Genomic DNA, 14,217 nt, shown 5'->3' with positions numbered 1-14,217 from the left:
AGTCATTTATCTCTGGAGTCTGAAGTCAGGTGGTTGGTTCCAGGAGCATCACTGGCCTGCTTGGATAGGCCATGTCTGGCAGTGGCTATCAGTCCTGCATGGTCCAGGGCATTCAGCTACACCACTCCAGTCTTAGCTTCATCAGGATCACCCATGCTATTTCTCCATCCTTTCACAAAATTAAGTCACACTGAATTAAGACTCTAATGATTTCATATTTTACCTTTGTGAAGGACAGTTAGTATGGTCAAACTGACCAAATCTTTTGAGCATACTTGTCTCTCCAAGGTCAGCCTTCCAGAGTGCCAATGAGGGACTACCTTGGTTATGTTAACTGATCCGGGAAGAGTCGCTTAAATCTGGTAGGTCACTCCCTGGGCAGATATGAACTGTATAAAAAGAACTAAGAAGCAGCATCCATCCTCTCCAACCCTGGCTGTGGACATACGCCCAGCAGCCGCCTGCTCCTGAACGGAGTTCCCAGCCACAATGCACTGTGAACCAGAATAAATTCTTGCTCCATTGCATTATTTCTGTTAGGTATTTTATTACAGCAGCAGCAACAACAATAACAAAGAAACTAGGATAATTTTATTATGGTCTCAAAGGCCCCATTTCCAAAGGACATCAAATATTAGGGGCCAGGACGTTCTTATTATTTTTGGTAGCTACAAGCTGTTGTTCTGCAGTGCTATGAATCAGAGCCCCATACTACAGAGCTATATCCCCAGTCTTGGCATGAACTACAAAACTGGTACTGTCCTACGTTTCCTCAATTCTCTGCCATAAATAAAACTACTTCATGAAGTTTAAGTAATGAAAGCAAGCGTAGTGGCGCATGTGCAATCCGAAGAGCTGGAGAACTGAGGCACGAGGACTACAGGTTTGAGCCAGCCTGAGCAACATGGAGAGCTAGTTAACAGGGCATGTCTATGGTTCCTGCCACTCTCGCCGCTCCCACAGCTGAGGCAGGAGTTAGGATGGACAGTATAGTAAGTTTCAAAACAGAAAGAAAGCTTAGGGTTGAGGACCGGCTCCGCTGATGGAGTGCTTGTTTTGCATCCATGAAGCCCTGAGGGTTCACTCACCAACACATATAAACATATGAGCATGCAGGGGCAGCAGTTACCCAGGAGAATTAATTATATAACCGACTTTCTCTTCATAGGCCCAGCTTGCAAGCCAGAGCATCTCTAATCCCGTGTCCTGGCTGCCAGAGCAACAATGACAGGGAATGTTCAAGGCTTTGTCCCCCAAATCCAAGGCTCCCAGACCACCCAGGTAAGGCATTCTTGGGAAATCCTGCCTCTGTAAATGAGCACTGCCGAAGAAGCCTCCTGGGTACTTACATCCTTGCTGTTCTTTCACAGAGCTCGAGTGAGTTATTTAGGTGGTTAACATGCATGCTAGTCAGAGGCAAGCTCAAGACACTGATTGAACTACCAAATCCTGGGCCGGTGAGATGGCTCAGCAGGTAAGGGTGATTGCCAGGGTCCAGGTGGTAAAAGAAGAGAACATCCTACAAGCTGTCTGCACATGTTAAATGTAAAATTTAAAAAAAAAAAAAAAAATCAAACATTTTAGGGTGGTTAAGATGCTCCTTACCAAACATAACAACCAGCTGAATGTGATGGCACTGTAATCCCAGCACTGGCGACAGGCAGGTCAATATGAGTTCAAGGACAGCCTGGACTACACACAGAAACTGTCTTGAAAAAAAAAAAAAAACACACCAAAAAACCGAGCAACCAATTCAGTTCCTTTGCTATAACTAGTGTTAGGCCTAAGACCTAAGACAAGTCTCATTCAGTACAGGAATAAGCAGGCTGTGGCTCCCCCCAGCAGCCCTTACCCCACCCATCTCCCACCCTGCAAATCTCTCCCCCCTATAAGCTGGGCTTCCGGACCCCCAGTCTGGCTCCATATAACGCAGCCATTTTGGATTTGCCAGTCTCTCTCTTTATCAGCATCCCCTCTGCACTCTCCATCCTCCTCCCCTCCCCTCTCCTGTACTCTTCCCCCTGCCTGCTTTCCCCTTATAGCTGTGTAATAAAAACCTTCTCCATACTTTAGGAGTCATCTCCTCCTCCTTTTATTTCAGTTTTTTTTTTCCATTCAACTAGCACAATCACTAAGATTTATCAAAATCTCCAAAAGCAGCCCAGGAAAAAAAGGAAAACTTTTTTCATAATTTGTAGATTTGCCTATTTACTGAACTGAGATAAAAGAGATTCGCCTTTTCTCAAAGCTGAGTTTGATGTATAAGTTTCCTTTGTGATTTTTATCTCTACTCAGTTACTTATAATTTCATTTATTAAAGATGTACTTTAGGGCTGGAGAGATGGCTCAGTGGTTAAGATGATGCCCTCTTCTGGTGTGTCTACAGGGTACTCAATTTAAAAAAAAAAAGCTGAGCATGATGATGTAATCAAGAGACACTTGAGGCAGAGGCAGAAGCAGGCAGAGCAGATCTCTGGGAGTTCAAAGCCAGCCTGATCTACATAGTTGATTCCAGGCCAGTCAGGGTTACCTTGCCTCAAAAAAAAACAACAACAAAGAAAAATGTCCTGCTTCTCGTTCTACACACACACCAGGGAGCTGTTACTATTACAACGAAGCTGAATTAGATAAAGCCTTAATGTGTCATCCCATGCTGGAAGCAATGAAAAGTTTTCAAACTGTTCTACAAAGAAACAGGAAATCCCAATGTAGAAGCAGACAGTCCTGCTCAGGCTGTGTCCCCTACCTGCCTGACACTGGACTAAACACCAGAGCTACAGTCCTCCTAAGGTAGGTGCTTCCAACTGTTAGTCTGAAACAAAGTAAGCAGTGACAGAGACAAATCCTCCTACGGGTTCATGAAAATAACTGCAAAAACAGTTCTCCAGAACAAACAGAAGTCAAGTGCGGCTGTTCACAGGCCTGGAAAGCTCTTAGGGCAAACCTTAACTCTTCCGTTACCATTCACATGTCCCTTTGATTACGAAAGAGGCAGTGTGCTGCCAGAAGGAAAATGCCTTCAGGTGCGCCCTTTTGGAGACATCCATTCATTAAGTAGCTCTGAACCCTGATTTCTAAAGCTCTATAAAGGCCTGATGCCCCAGTAACCTGCAGTGCTCTGCAAACACACCAAACTGCAGAATGATGTTGCTCTCTTTTCCACCTTAAAAGAACCCAGAGAGGCTGTTCTTCTCTACCATGAACTCCACGTTAGCGTTCGCTGCACTAATCACAGCAAGAGAGAGGAAAGACAAGCACTCTAAGTGGAAACAATGCAAAGATAAACAAAAAAGGGGCACACGCCAGGAGCAGGGGACTGTCAACCTGTGATCACGTGGTAAACTGCCTACCATGTGCAAGCTCTAGATTCAACTGTGGCGTCAAACAGAATTAAATGAACAAACAATAAAAAAGAAAAAAAAAGACTGTAGAACCAAGCCTTGTGGAAGAACAAGCTTGTAACAGGTAATCTGGAGTCTGAGACATGGTGGGCATTTCAAGTGTACTCTGGAAAACACAGCAAGACCCCATCTAAATATTACCATTAATACAAATAATAAGGATAGCAATACATAGCCGGGCGGTGGTGGCGCACGCCTGTAATCCCAGCACTCTGGGAGGCAGAGGCAGGCGGATTTCTGAGTTTGAGGCCAGCCTGGTCTACAGAGTGAGTTCCAGGACAGCCAGGGCTACACAGAGAAACCCTGTCTCGAAAAAACCAAATTCAAAAAAAAATTGGAAAAAAAAAAAAAAGACAGCAATACATTAGGGCTGGAGTGTCCAATGGCAGGCTGCCTAGCACAGTGAAGCCCAATCCCACAAAAATACTAAAACGATGCTCACTGCAGTAGTTTGCTAACTACTTAGTGGTAGGCGCTGTTGGCATCCTCCTCACCTATATTTTCTAGTCATCAGAGCAACTGTATGTATAGAAGTTACCACAGCAAACACTTTATCCACAGCACTTATAATCCCCCATGCATTTTTTCCTTATACCGACCCTCAGATCAGATACTGTCACCCCCATTTTACACATTATAAACTAAAGAAAAATGCTGACATTTTTCTACTGACAACTATTCTACTTTAAAGCCACTATATGTATTTAATCAAGATAGATTAAATACATAGAATACAGAGAGTAACTTGGGGGTAGTGCTGCATGGTTTTAATCCTAGCACTCAGGAGGAAGAGGCAGGCAGATCTCTGTGTCCTGCACTAGGACTCTAGAGAATCAGACGCCTTCCTCTGGCCTCCATGTACACAAATCTCCAGTTATGCTACGCTGTCCCTGTACCTAAGTTTGGTATTATATTAAACCCTCTGCTCTCTATAAATGTAAATGTAGACAGTGGTCAAAGTAGAGAAGGCATCACAGTTGCAGTGACAACTTTTGAAAATAAGGGGGGGGAAAAACCAAAAAACTGGGCAGTGGTGGCACACCTTTATTCTCAGGGCTTGGGAGGCAGAGGCAAGTGGATTTCTGAGTTCAAGGACAGCTTGGTCTACAGAGTGAGTTCCAGAGTAAGTAAGGACTAGACAGAGAAACCCTGTCCGGAAAAACGATCAATCAATCAATCAACAACAGCAAAAAAAAAAAAAAAAAAAAAAAGGAAAATAAGCCCATGGTACACACCAGCAATCAGTGCTTGGAAACATGCCGAATAATGAGGAATTCAAGGTCATCCTTATATATACAGCATTGTAATCTAGTCTCAAAAAGTTAATTTTTTTTTAAAATACCAAGGCAAAGTAGGGTGGCACATGTCTTTAATAACCATACTCAGGAGGAAGAGGTAGGAGGATCTGTGATCTCCAGACCAACCAAGACTATATAGCAAATTTTAGGTCAGCATGAGATACTGTCTCAAAAAACAAACTCAGTGGTGTGTGAGGCCCTGGACTCAATACCCAGAATGATGCACCCAACCCTCCCACCAACAGCTGGCACCCAATTCTTGGAATCAGGATATAATCACTGGATAATGGGAGAAAAAAGAAAACACTCCTAAAAACTTCTTTCTTCAAATCTCAAATTCCAGTGTGAGTCAATATTTTCCCATCTGTATTATTCTCTAATGAAGTGTTTTTGTTTCCAGAACTAGGGATGTGTATGAACATGGTAGTATGTACCAGTTCCCTCAGCCCTGGGACTACCAAATTCAAAACAAAAACTACAGTAAACAACCATGGATGAAAATATATAAGCTATTCTCCAACAGAGAGAGAAATAAATCTGAAAGATTCCCGAGACTGGCTAGAATTCAACAAGGTCCCAAGTCTTTAAGTCAAGGAAGCTTTCTAGTTTTGTGGCATTACTATACTATTTTCAGAATTTACAGTACATGGTTCTTACATGTACGTGTTAGTGGTCCTAAAATATTATAACCACATCCAAAGACACCCACACCCAAAACATAAATCTGAATCACCTTAGGCGCTAAGAGTTGACTCTAGGATGTCCTGTATGCTAAGCAGATGCTCTTCCACTTCAAGAATTCTAGACCATCTACAGTCTAAATAAGTCGTAAGCAACTTTTTGTTCCCCCCCCCCCATGGGTTTCTCTGTATAGCCCTGGCTGTCCTGGAACTCACTCTGTAGACCAGGCTGGCCTCGAACTCAGAAATCCGCCTGCCTCTGCCTCCCAAGGGCTGGGATTAAACTAAGATACTTTCAGAGTGGTTGTGAAGGAAAACAGAGAGGACAAACTTTAGCATTCCGTCTAAGCTCCGCCCACCGCAGTCACCTGGTAACAGCCAGGTGGGCCTGCCCCACTGCAAAAGGGGCTGCTTTCCCCTCCTCGCTCTCTTGCCCTCTTGTTCCTCCCTTGCTCTTTCTCTGCTTCCCTCCCCTTCTCTGTCCTTGTGCGCATGGCCGGCCACTACGCCTCTACTCCTCTACTCTCTTTCTGCCTTTCTCTGCCTCTGCTACCCTCTTAACTCCCCTCCCCATGTCCTCATACTATATGGTGGTGTGGCTAGTCCCTCAGGGGGGAGGGGTGCCCCAGCATGTGCCCGCCCGCAAAGGCGCCCCTTCCCCCATACCTCGCCACACCTCCGTGGAACGTGCCCCTCCTCTCTTTTATCTTTTTATAAACATATCAACAAACCCAAGAGAGGAGAGTCGAAAAGCTCAGGAAGTGTAGTGCAAATGTGAAGAATGAAAGACCGTTAAGACGTGAACCGAGAGAGAGCGATGATTACGACAAATACAGATCAGCAGCGATGATTACGACAAATACAGATCAGCTAGTGCTCCAGCCCCAAACCGAAGTGCCTTCCGGGAAGAGAGAGCCCTTCACTCCACCTCCACCACCACCACCACCACCACCCACCTCCCCAGCCTCCAGTCAATGCTTAAAGCAGGACCCCAGTCAAGGAAGCTGCAGCACCTGAAAGGGTCCAGCCTCCACCCTGGCTGCTTCACGTGCCAGCTCCAACCCCCCCTCAAGCCGGAAGAAGAGAAAAATCAAGTATCTTCTTGATTGTGGAGTCTGATGTTTGAGCCAGCTCCTGCGATGGCGGTTCTTCGGGACCACGAAGTAAGAAACTGAAGTGTTGGTCATCACGGCTTCATATTTTTCTTTTCCTGTCTTCCTTTTCTTCCCCATCCTTCCCCGCCCCGCAGCATGTGGGGTACCTTTAAAATCGTGCCCTTTCTTTTTTTTTTTTTTTTTTTGGTTTTTTGGAGACAGGGTTTCTCTGTATAGCCCTGGCTGTTCTGGAACTCACTCTGTAGACCAGGCTGGCCTCGAACTCAGAAATCCGCCTGCCTCTGCCTCCCAGAGTGCTGGGATTGCAGGCGTGACCGCCCAGCTTCCTAATCATCTTTGATAAGGGAGCCACAGGCCAGAAATCCAGATGATCCCACCAAGTCTGGCTTCTCACATTTAATTTAGCATCAGAAATGCCTTGGGAGCCAAGCTGGTTCTAAAGCCTACCTTGAATCCCAGCACGCTATGGATCTCCGTGAGTTAGAGGCCAACCTGGTCTACACAGTGAATTCAGAAACATCCTGAGCTACATAAAAGAGATGTTGTCTCAAAAGGAATAAACAAAATGCCCGTTGGCTAAGGGTATAATTCAGAGACAGAATGTAGGCTCAACACCTCAGAAAAAAAACCTCTCAGAATTTTCTCTGGCGAATTGTACGATGCTCCAAATGGCTCAGGTTCTATCTATGCCAGTGATTCTCAACCTTCCTAATGCTGGAATTCTTTAACACAGTTCTTCATTTGTGGTAACCCCAAATCGTAGAACTTTCGTTGCTAACTCATAACTGTAATTTTGCTACTATTATGAATCGTAATGTAAACATGTTGTCCTCCGACGGTCGGAGGTGACCCACAGGTTGAGAACCACTGGATATATGTTGATTACTAAAACGATTAAGTATATATGTACTTAATAAACTCCTGACCGGATGAGTTTTACAAAATTAAAAGCACGTTTCTCTAGACTCACGCTTACAGACAGAGCAGGGAGAGAAATTTAAAAGGAAATTAAAATGCAAGGTGGAAAGTTGCCTAGAAAGGATGCGCAGCTCTGGCAGTAGTCAATAAGGCAAGAACCCATTTGGCAAAATAAAATAAAATAAACTCTTTGGCCTCCCAATTCCTAAAGCTAACTGTTTCGCTATGGCCTTCAGTTGTTTGTTATGAACCGTCTCAGAAGAAGATGCGAACTCCCCTGGTGTAGAGACAAGATTTTCCTGTCTCCTCAGTGGTATACTGAGACGCCCAGAAAAAAATACTACCGATGTACGTCAACAGGCCAAACAGAAGGGACAAAGTAAAGAAAAACATACTTGCAAGCAAACGAGGGATAGGGAAAGGTAAACTTTGATTTAGGCATTGCACGTGTCTCGGGGGTGGGGAGGCGGACAGAAGCAGCTTCGCAGAAAAGCCACCTGCTTTTATTCGGGAAGGGCATGCTCTCCACCACGGTCTGAGCGCCGGGCAGGGAGCGAGGAAATGGAGCTGACCCCGAAAAACAAAGGCCCTTTCGCCTTTCCCGGGAATCCGCGCTCACCGACCCGGGCCCGCCTCCCTTCGCCCATGCTCACCGACTTGGTCAGGAACCTGTTCAGCTCGCCGCTGCTCTTCTCGTTCTTGGTGGCGATTAGACGCAGCGGCCCGGCTACCAGCTCCACAGAAAGGTGCTCCATAGTCTCCAGCCGCGGCCACGAGGCCGCGGGGGGGACCGACGAAAACCCACGACGGCAAGGAGACCGCCTAGAGCCGGCAAGCAAACACACACGTGGTGAAGGAGTTCACGTTTGCGTCATCAGCCTGCGGCGGCGCAACTACTACCACGCCCACAACAGCGGAAATGCGTCACCGTCGCGCCACTGCTAGTAGGAAGGGAAGCGGAAGTAGCTTTTGAGGTTTGCCGGCTGTCAGGTTGGGGTGCTCTTTCTGTGAGCCAAACGGATGTCTCCAAACGAGGAGCTGCAGGCGCGTGAAACCTAAGCGCAGTGACTTACTCTGTATCAAAATATGTCCGATGTGAACTATAAGCGGATTCGCTGTCCCATAGAAAAGTGACTACGAGAAAATGGCCCTTGATGTATTCTTCCGAATACTAGAAATAATTGCTTAATTAAAAAGGAGGGTAGGGCCTGGAAGTAGTAGCGCATACCTTTAATACCAGCACTTAGGAGGCAGAGGCAGGTGGATTTCTGAGTTCGAGGCCAGCCTGGTCTACAGAGTGAGTTCCAGGACAGCCAGGGCTATATAGGGAAACCCTGTCTTGAAAAAACAAAACAATACAAAACAACAACTACAACAGAACGGAGGGTAGGGGCCAGTGAGATGGCTTAGCTGGCTAAAAGTTCTGTGATACAAGTCTGATGACCTGAGTTTGATATACCAATCCCAGAGTTGGTTTGTGACCTCTTACTTGTGCACCATGGCAGATGTGGGCCTTCATTCTATGTAGCCTTGGCTGTCCTGGAACTCCCTCTGTAGACCAGGCTGGCCTCCGACCTCAGAGATATACCTGCCTCTGCCTCCTCAGGCCTGGAATTAAAAGAGTGGCTTTAACACCTGACTGTTTTGTTTTTGATTTTGGCTAGATGGCTCAGCAGGAGGTAAAAGATGCTTTCCACGAGTCTGGCAAACTGATTTCAATCTCTGAAACCCACACAAAGAACTTAAGTAGATAAAAGTACTTAAGTAGTTTATTCTGGGTGCACAGAGAAGGGATACTTCTTCCAGCTATGGAGGCACTAACAATGGACACCCAGAAAGGTGTTCAACCTTCAAAGCAGCAGCTAATGATAAATATTTGGGCAAAATGTCACATCAAAAATGAAATAAAATCCAGGGATTCAATCAGATGCAGAGAATGCGGATACAGAATAAAGTACAAGAAAAGGACTAAAAGATTGGTGGTTTTTGATACTCGATAAAAACAGAGGAATTCAGGAGTGTCTTTATTCATACATTTGCCCCATTGATGTTTCTCTTTATTGTATAGCTATTAACTTAGTTTACTTAATGACTACAACTGTGTATCTATGAATTCACTTTAGAAAGGCAATTGTATTTCAATACTTTGTATCAAGGAAAATTTGGTTCAAAAAAGTTATTCTAGTACTTTACAAACCTTTAAGATTTTTTTTTTTACTGTCTTTAGTACTTACAAATGTCAACACATATCTAGATATATTCTCTCTCTGTGTCTTTCAGTATCAGCACATCTATTTCTGTTCTCTATATTTCTTAAATATGCTTTCCTTTTGGGTTCTCTTTAGGAGTTTCTCTACCTGATTTTTCAGCTTACTCTTTCTTTAACTGATTTTACTTTCTTTTTAAAAAGATTCATTGGGGAGAGGATAAGAAATGCATCAGTTAAGACCACATGTTTTTTCAGAGGATCCAAGTTCTTAACTACTGAGCCATGTCTGGAGTCCCTCTATTCTATTCTATGCTATGCTATGCTATCTTTCTTTCTTTCTCTTCTTTTTCTTTTCTTTTTTTTGGGGAGGGGGGCCGAACAGGATCTCACTATATATCACTGGCTGTCCTGGAACCTGGTATACACATGAGACTGGGCCCACATTTAGACTGCCTCTGCCTCCCAAATGTTAGGATTCGGAGTGTCCATCACAATGTGTGTGCGTGGACCTGCATTTTTTAGTGTACATGTATGCAGAAGCCCATAGATGCCAGAAAGGGCTTGGATCCAAGAGACCCCCCCAACTCCAAGAGGGCTTGGATCCAAGAGCCCTAGCAATTAGCCTAAACACAAAGCAACTTGTTTTTTCTGCTCTCAGCCTGGGAAACCATTAACCTTAAGATAGTGCTCCCTCCCTGCTCCAGGAACTCCTGTTTAACTTTCCGCTGAGCCATGAATTGATCTCCCCATTCCTTATGACATAGATCACTGCCTGAACCTCCCCATTTCTTTGTAATTTTCTTCTTTAAAAACCCCCGACTGCAGCTGCGCGGGAAACAAGCTCGGCCCCAGTGCACTAGATAAATAAACCTTGTGTTTGCATCAAGAACGGTCTCTCATGAATTTTTGGGGCTTCGTCTTATCCCAAGACTTGAGTGAGGGTCTCCTGGGATTCGGGAGTCTTTCAGATCCTCTGGAACTGCAATTACAGGCAGTTATTTTTTTGCTCTTTTGTTTTGGTTTCATGAGAGGGTTTGTGTGGCCTTGCTATCCTGGAACTAACTCTGCAGACCAGTCTGGCCTTCAACTTAGAGATGTGCCTGGTCTGCCTCCCAGGTACTAGGATTAAAAGCATGCAACACCACTGCTTGGTTCCTAGGCAGCCATCTACTTGCTGCAACCCATTAACTGGATCCTCTTCAAAAGCAGTGTCCTGGCTAGTTTTATGTCAACATGAAACATGCTAAAATATCTGAGAGGAAGGAATCTAAACTGAGAAATTGCCTCTCTTGTAACTGGGCTGTTTAAGAAGCTTGTATAGCATTTTTTTAAAATTAGTGATTGATATTGGTGGGCCCAGTTAATTATGATTCTAGCCCAAACCAGCTGAGCAAGACATGAGAAGCAAGCCAGTAGTCTTCATGACCTCTACATTAGCTCCTGCTTCCAGTTTTAGCTTCTGCCCTGCTTTTGATCAACTGTTATATGGCAGTGAGTGAAAGAACCCTTTCCTCCCCAGTTTGCTCTGGCCATGGTGTTTGATCAACAAGTAGTTAACTCTCACCTATCCAGCCCCCATTTTTAAAATATTTTAAATGTAGGAATATCCTATTCATCATTCTTGCTTTAATATATTTTTTCAATGCTTATTACCTTCATTTAAATTCCAAAGGTCTTCATTAATCTGGTTTCTTTTGAACCAGTAACATCTCTTTCTCATCATTTTACTCTGTGAATTCATTTATCTCATGGTAGAGGATGACAAGATGCCCTGGAAGATGATCCAAAGCCAGGCCTCCAGTTTACAGAAGAAAGGGGCCAAGGTCTCATACTACAAAACCAGCTCGTTCTTCAAGTTTCTATCTACCAAGCAATCTTTTACGTTAAGACTTTCCCCCTTGGACATCCTGGATTAGATTATAACCCAGCACTTTCATGAGATTAGAAAGAGGTATCCAGGCTGAATCAATACTTACACTAGTTTTCTTTGAATCACTTTTCTGTGTTGACTTAGTTGTATTTGTGAAGACATCTGCAGAATAGGTAGGGTTCACTGTATCAATACATGGTGTGAAAGAGCAGGCAGTGGCAAAAGAATTTAATGACGCCAGCCTCAGTAACTGAGCTAGTTACTCTCACATCTTGAAATACTTCAAAGAGTTCCCTACTCTCCCTTGGAATATTACCTCTTTAGAAATCATCTAAATACAATAAAAGAAGCATACTAATAAAAATAAAACAGGACTTTACATGTTTTTATTATACATGAGTAACTGAAAGTTTATACAAAATATTTTATATAGATAAAAAACCCTTGGCTAGCAAAACCATTCATGTGCATACATACACACAGACAAATACACTTACAGTATTTTACATCACAGTAATTATACATATATACAAATAAACTATTTAAATTATTTGACAATTTTCCAAAATGAGGCAATTATAAAAACAAAAAGAATAGAAAGATGAACTAAATAGTCATTACATTTAAAATGCTACAAATGTTTTCTTTAAATCTAAAGAAGTTATTTCATCCAATATCAAAACTAAGGTTTCAGTATTACATCGAGGTTGCTTTTATTCTTTCATTTAATAACAACTTTTAATGATTAAAAATAAATATTCTGACCAATAACAGGTAAGTGAAATCAGACTGTTAATCTGAATAAGTCAAGCACAACAACCAGGAAAGTAAAAAAAAAAAAAAAAAAAAAAATTGATGATCATCTAGACGTCAAAACGGAGACAAAACCTCCATCTAGTTCCCCATTTAAAACACGAGGAATGGAAGCTTCTTTGTAGAAGAGTTATCAGTGAGGCACCATGAAATCCAGCAACTCATCTGTAACGGAAGAAAATGCTGGCATTATAATTAAGATTTTTTTTGAGACAGGGTTTCTCTACGTAACAGCCCTGGCTGTCCTGGAACTCACTTTACAGACCAGGCTGATCTCAAACTCACACATTTGCCTCCAAAGTGCTGTTTGGTTGTGTGACACCATGCCTGGGGGTTTTTCTGATACACACCCACTTTCATACTGTTACCTTCTAAATCAGCTAAACTTATAACACTGGTTTATACAGAATCAATTTGCTAATTATAAACTGGTTTTGCCCCCAAGAATTAAATGAAGCTATAATGGTAGGGATTGGAAGGGTAGTAGGAATCGGACATAGTTAAAAATGAAATAACAAAAGACAGCAATGCCATTGCATTACTACTGTTTAAAAGTTTAAGAGTAAGTTAGTCTTCAAATAGTCTATTATTTTTAAGTCTTATAGTCTGAATTATACAAACAGAAACTAAATTTCACAATAAACTAAGTATCTTTTAAGGATCTCACTAGCAAATCAATTGCTTTACAAGGACATGGATAGTAAAAGATCAGACATAGTAGAGGCTAGATGATTAGTAACTCAATGGGCTAGAAATGGAGAGTAACTCAAAAATATTTAGAGCCCTTCATAAGATCTATATTCAAATATGACTCTTAAAATCTTTACATGTATTTACTTATTGTGCAGGAAGAGAAGAGGGAGGAGGAAGAGGAAGGAGGAGGAAAAGGGAGGAGGAGGAAGAGGGAGGAAGATGAAGAAGGAGAAGGATGGAGGAAGAGGAGGGATGGAGGAGGAGGAAAATGTGTGCCACAGCACAGCTGGGCTGAGAGGAAGATGTGTAGGAGTTGGTTTTCCCCTTCTACCAAGTGGGGTTTGGGAATCAGATTCAGTTCATCAAGCTTGGCAGAAAGTGCTTTTATCTACTGAGCTATCTTAAAAGCACCCAATAAAATTTCCATTTAGACTTAAATCAAGCTTAATTAAAAATTGGATTTTGTTTGAGGTAGTTTTGTTTTGTTTCTTTGAGACAGAGTCTTACACCAAACTGGCCTTGAACTATGCAACTCAAGTGGCCTTAAACTTGAGCAGATCTTCCTGCTTCAGTTTCCCAAGTGCAGGAATCACAAGGATGTGCCACCATGTCTAATTTTAAAATTTGAGGTGTGCATTCAATTAATTTTGATGACAAACTGAAAAATACAATGATACATTAAATACCATAATAGTTTTTCCTTCCATAAAAACTGGAGAGATGGCTCACTACTTAAGAGCATTTACTGTTCTTGCAGTTTCTAGCACCAACATTGGGTGGCTTAAAAGAACCTGTAAATCTGACTCCAGGTGATTATGACATCTCTGGTCAACAAGGACACTGGCACTCATGTACAGACCCCAACACACACACACAAACATACATATAATTAAAAATAAATCTATGAATGATTGATGACTATGATGACTATCTATGATGATCATCTAATGAATCTAAAAAAAAAAACCCCACAAAACACAAAATAGTTTATATGAGATGTTGCAGAAAAAATTGCTGATAATTTAAATATCATTGCTTTAATCAACCCATATAACATGGCTTAAACGAAAACCAAGGAAACATGACTTCAAACACTACAATAGTTGACTAAAGTCAGTCTTGTCATATGACAATAGATTAACATCTACGAACACATTTTTTATATTTTAAAAAATGTGAGGTTTGAGCTGGAGAGATGGCTGAGTGGTTAAAAGGACTTG

General features: G+C 42.6%; 3 protein-coding genes across 7 annotated transcripts in view; 1 reads left to right on the top strand and 2 right to left on the bottom strand.

The window, feature by feature from the left end:
- Mdn1 (midasin AAA ATPase 1) overlaps window positions 1-8,277 on the bottom strand; it is a 120,920-nt gene extending 112,643 nt beyond the window's left edge. For all 3 annotated transcript variants that reach the window (XM_052176190.1, XM_052176192.1, XM_052176191.1), the window contains exon 1: window positions 8,066-8,277. In XM_052176190.1, the coding sequence (XP_052032150.1) occupies window positions 8,066-8,167 (102 nt within the window). In that variant the 5' untranslated portion in view covers window positions 8,168-8,277. The remainder of the gene's footprint in view (window positions 1-8,065) is intronic.
- Window positions 8,278-9,235: 958 nt separating this feature from the next.
- Window positions 9,236-9,412, top strand: LOC127679851 (DNA-directed RNA polymerases I, II, and III subunit RPABC4-like). Its single transcript, XM_052175447.1, has one exon. It carries the CDS (start codon window positions 9,236-9,238, stop codon window positions 9,410-9,412), a length of 177 nt encoding a protein of 58 aa, XP_052031407.1.
- Window positions 9,413-11,855: 2,443 nt separating this feature from the next.
- The window catches only part of Casp8ap2 (caspase 8 associated protein 2), a 38,762-nt gene continuing 36,400 nt past the window's right edge, over window positions 11,856-14,217 (bottom strand). For all 3 annotated transcript variants that reach the window (XM_052176186.1, XM_052176189.1, XM_052176187.1), the window contains exon 11: window positions 11,856-12,469. Coding sequence is in view for 1 of the 3 variants with exons in the window: in XM_052176189.1 (XP_052032149.1) it covers window positions 12,466-12,469 (4 nt within the window). In the remaining 2 variants the exon portion in view is untranslated. The remainder of the gene's footprint in view (window positions 12,470-14,217) is intronic.

Source organism: Apodemus sylvaticus, chromosome 3, assembly GCF_947179515.1.
Source record: "Apodemus sylvaticus chromosome 3, mApoSyl1.1, whole genome shotgun sequence".
In the NCBI taxonomy this organism is placed as follows: Eukaryota; Metazoa; Chordata; class Mammalia; order Rodentia; family Muridae; genus Apodemus; species Apodemus sylvaticus.
Note: the sequence above shows the minus strand (reverse complement) of the source record. Positions and strands in the feature narration are given on the sequence as shown.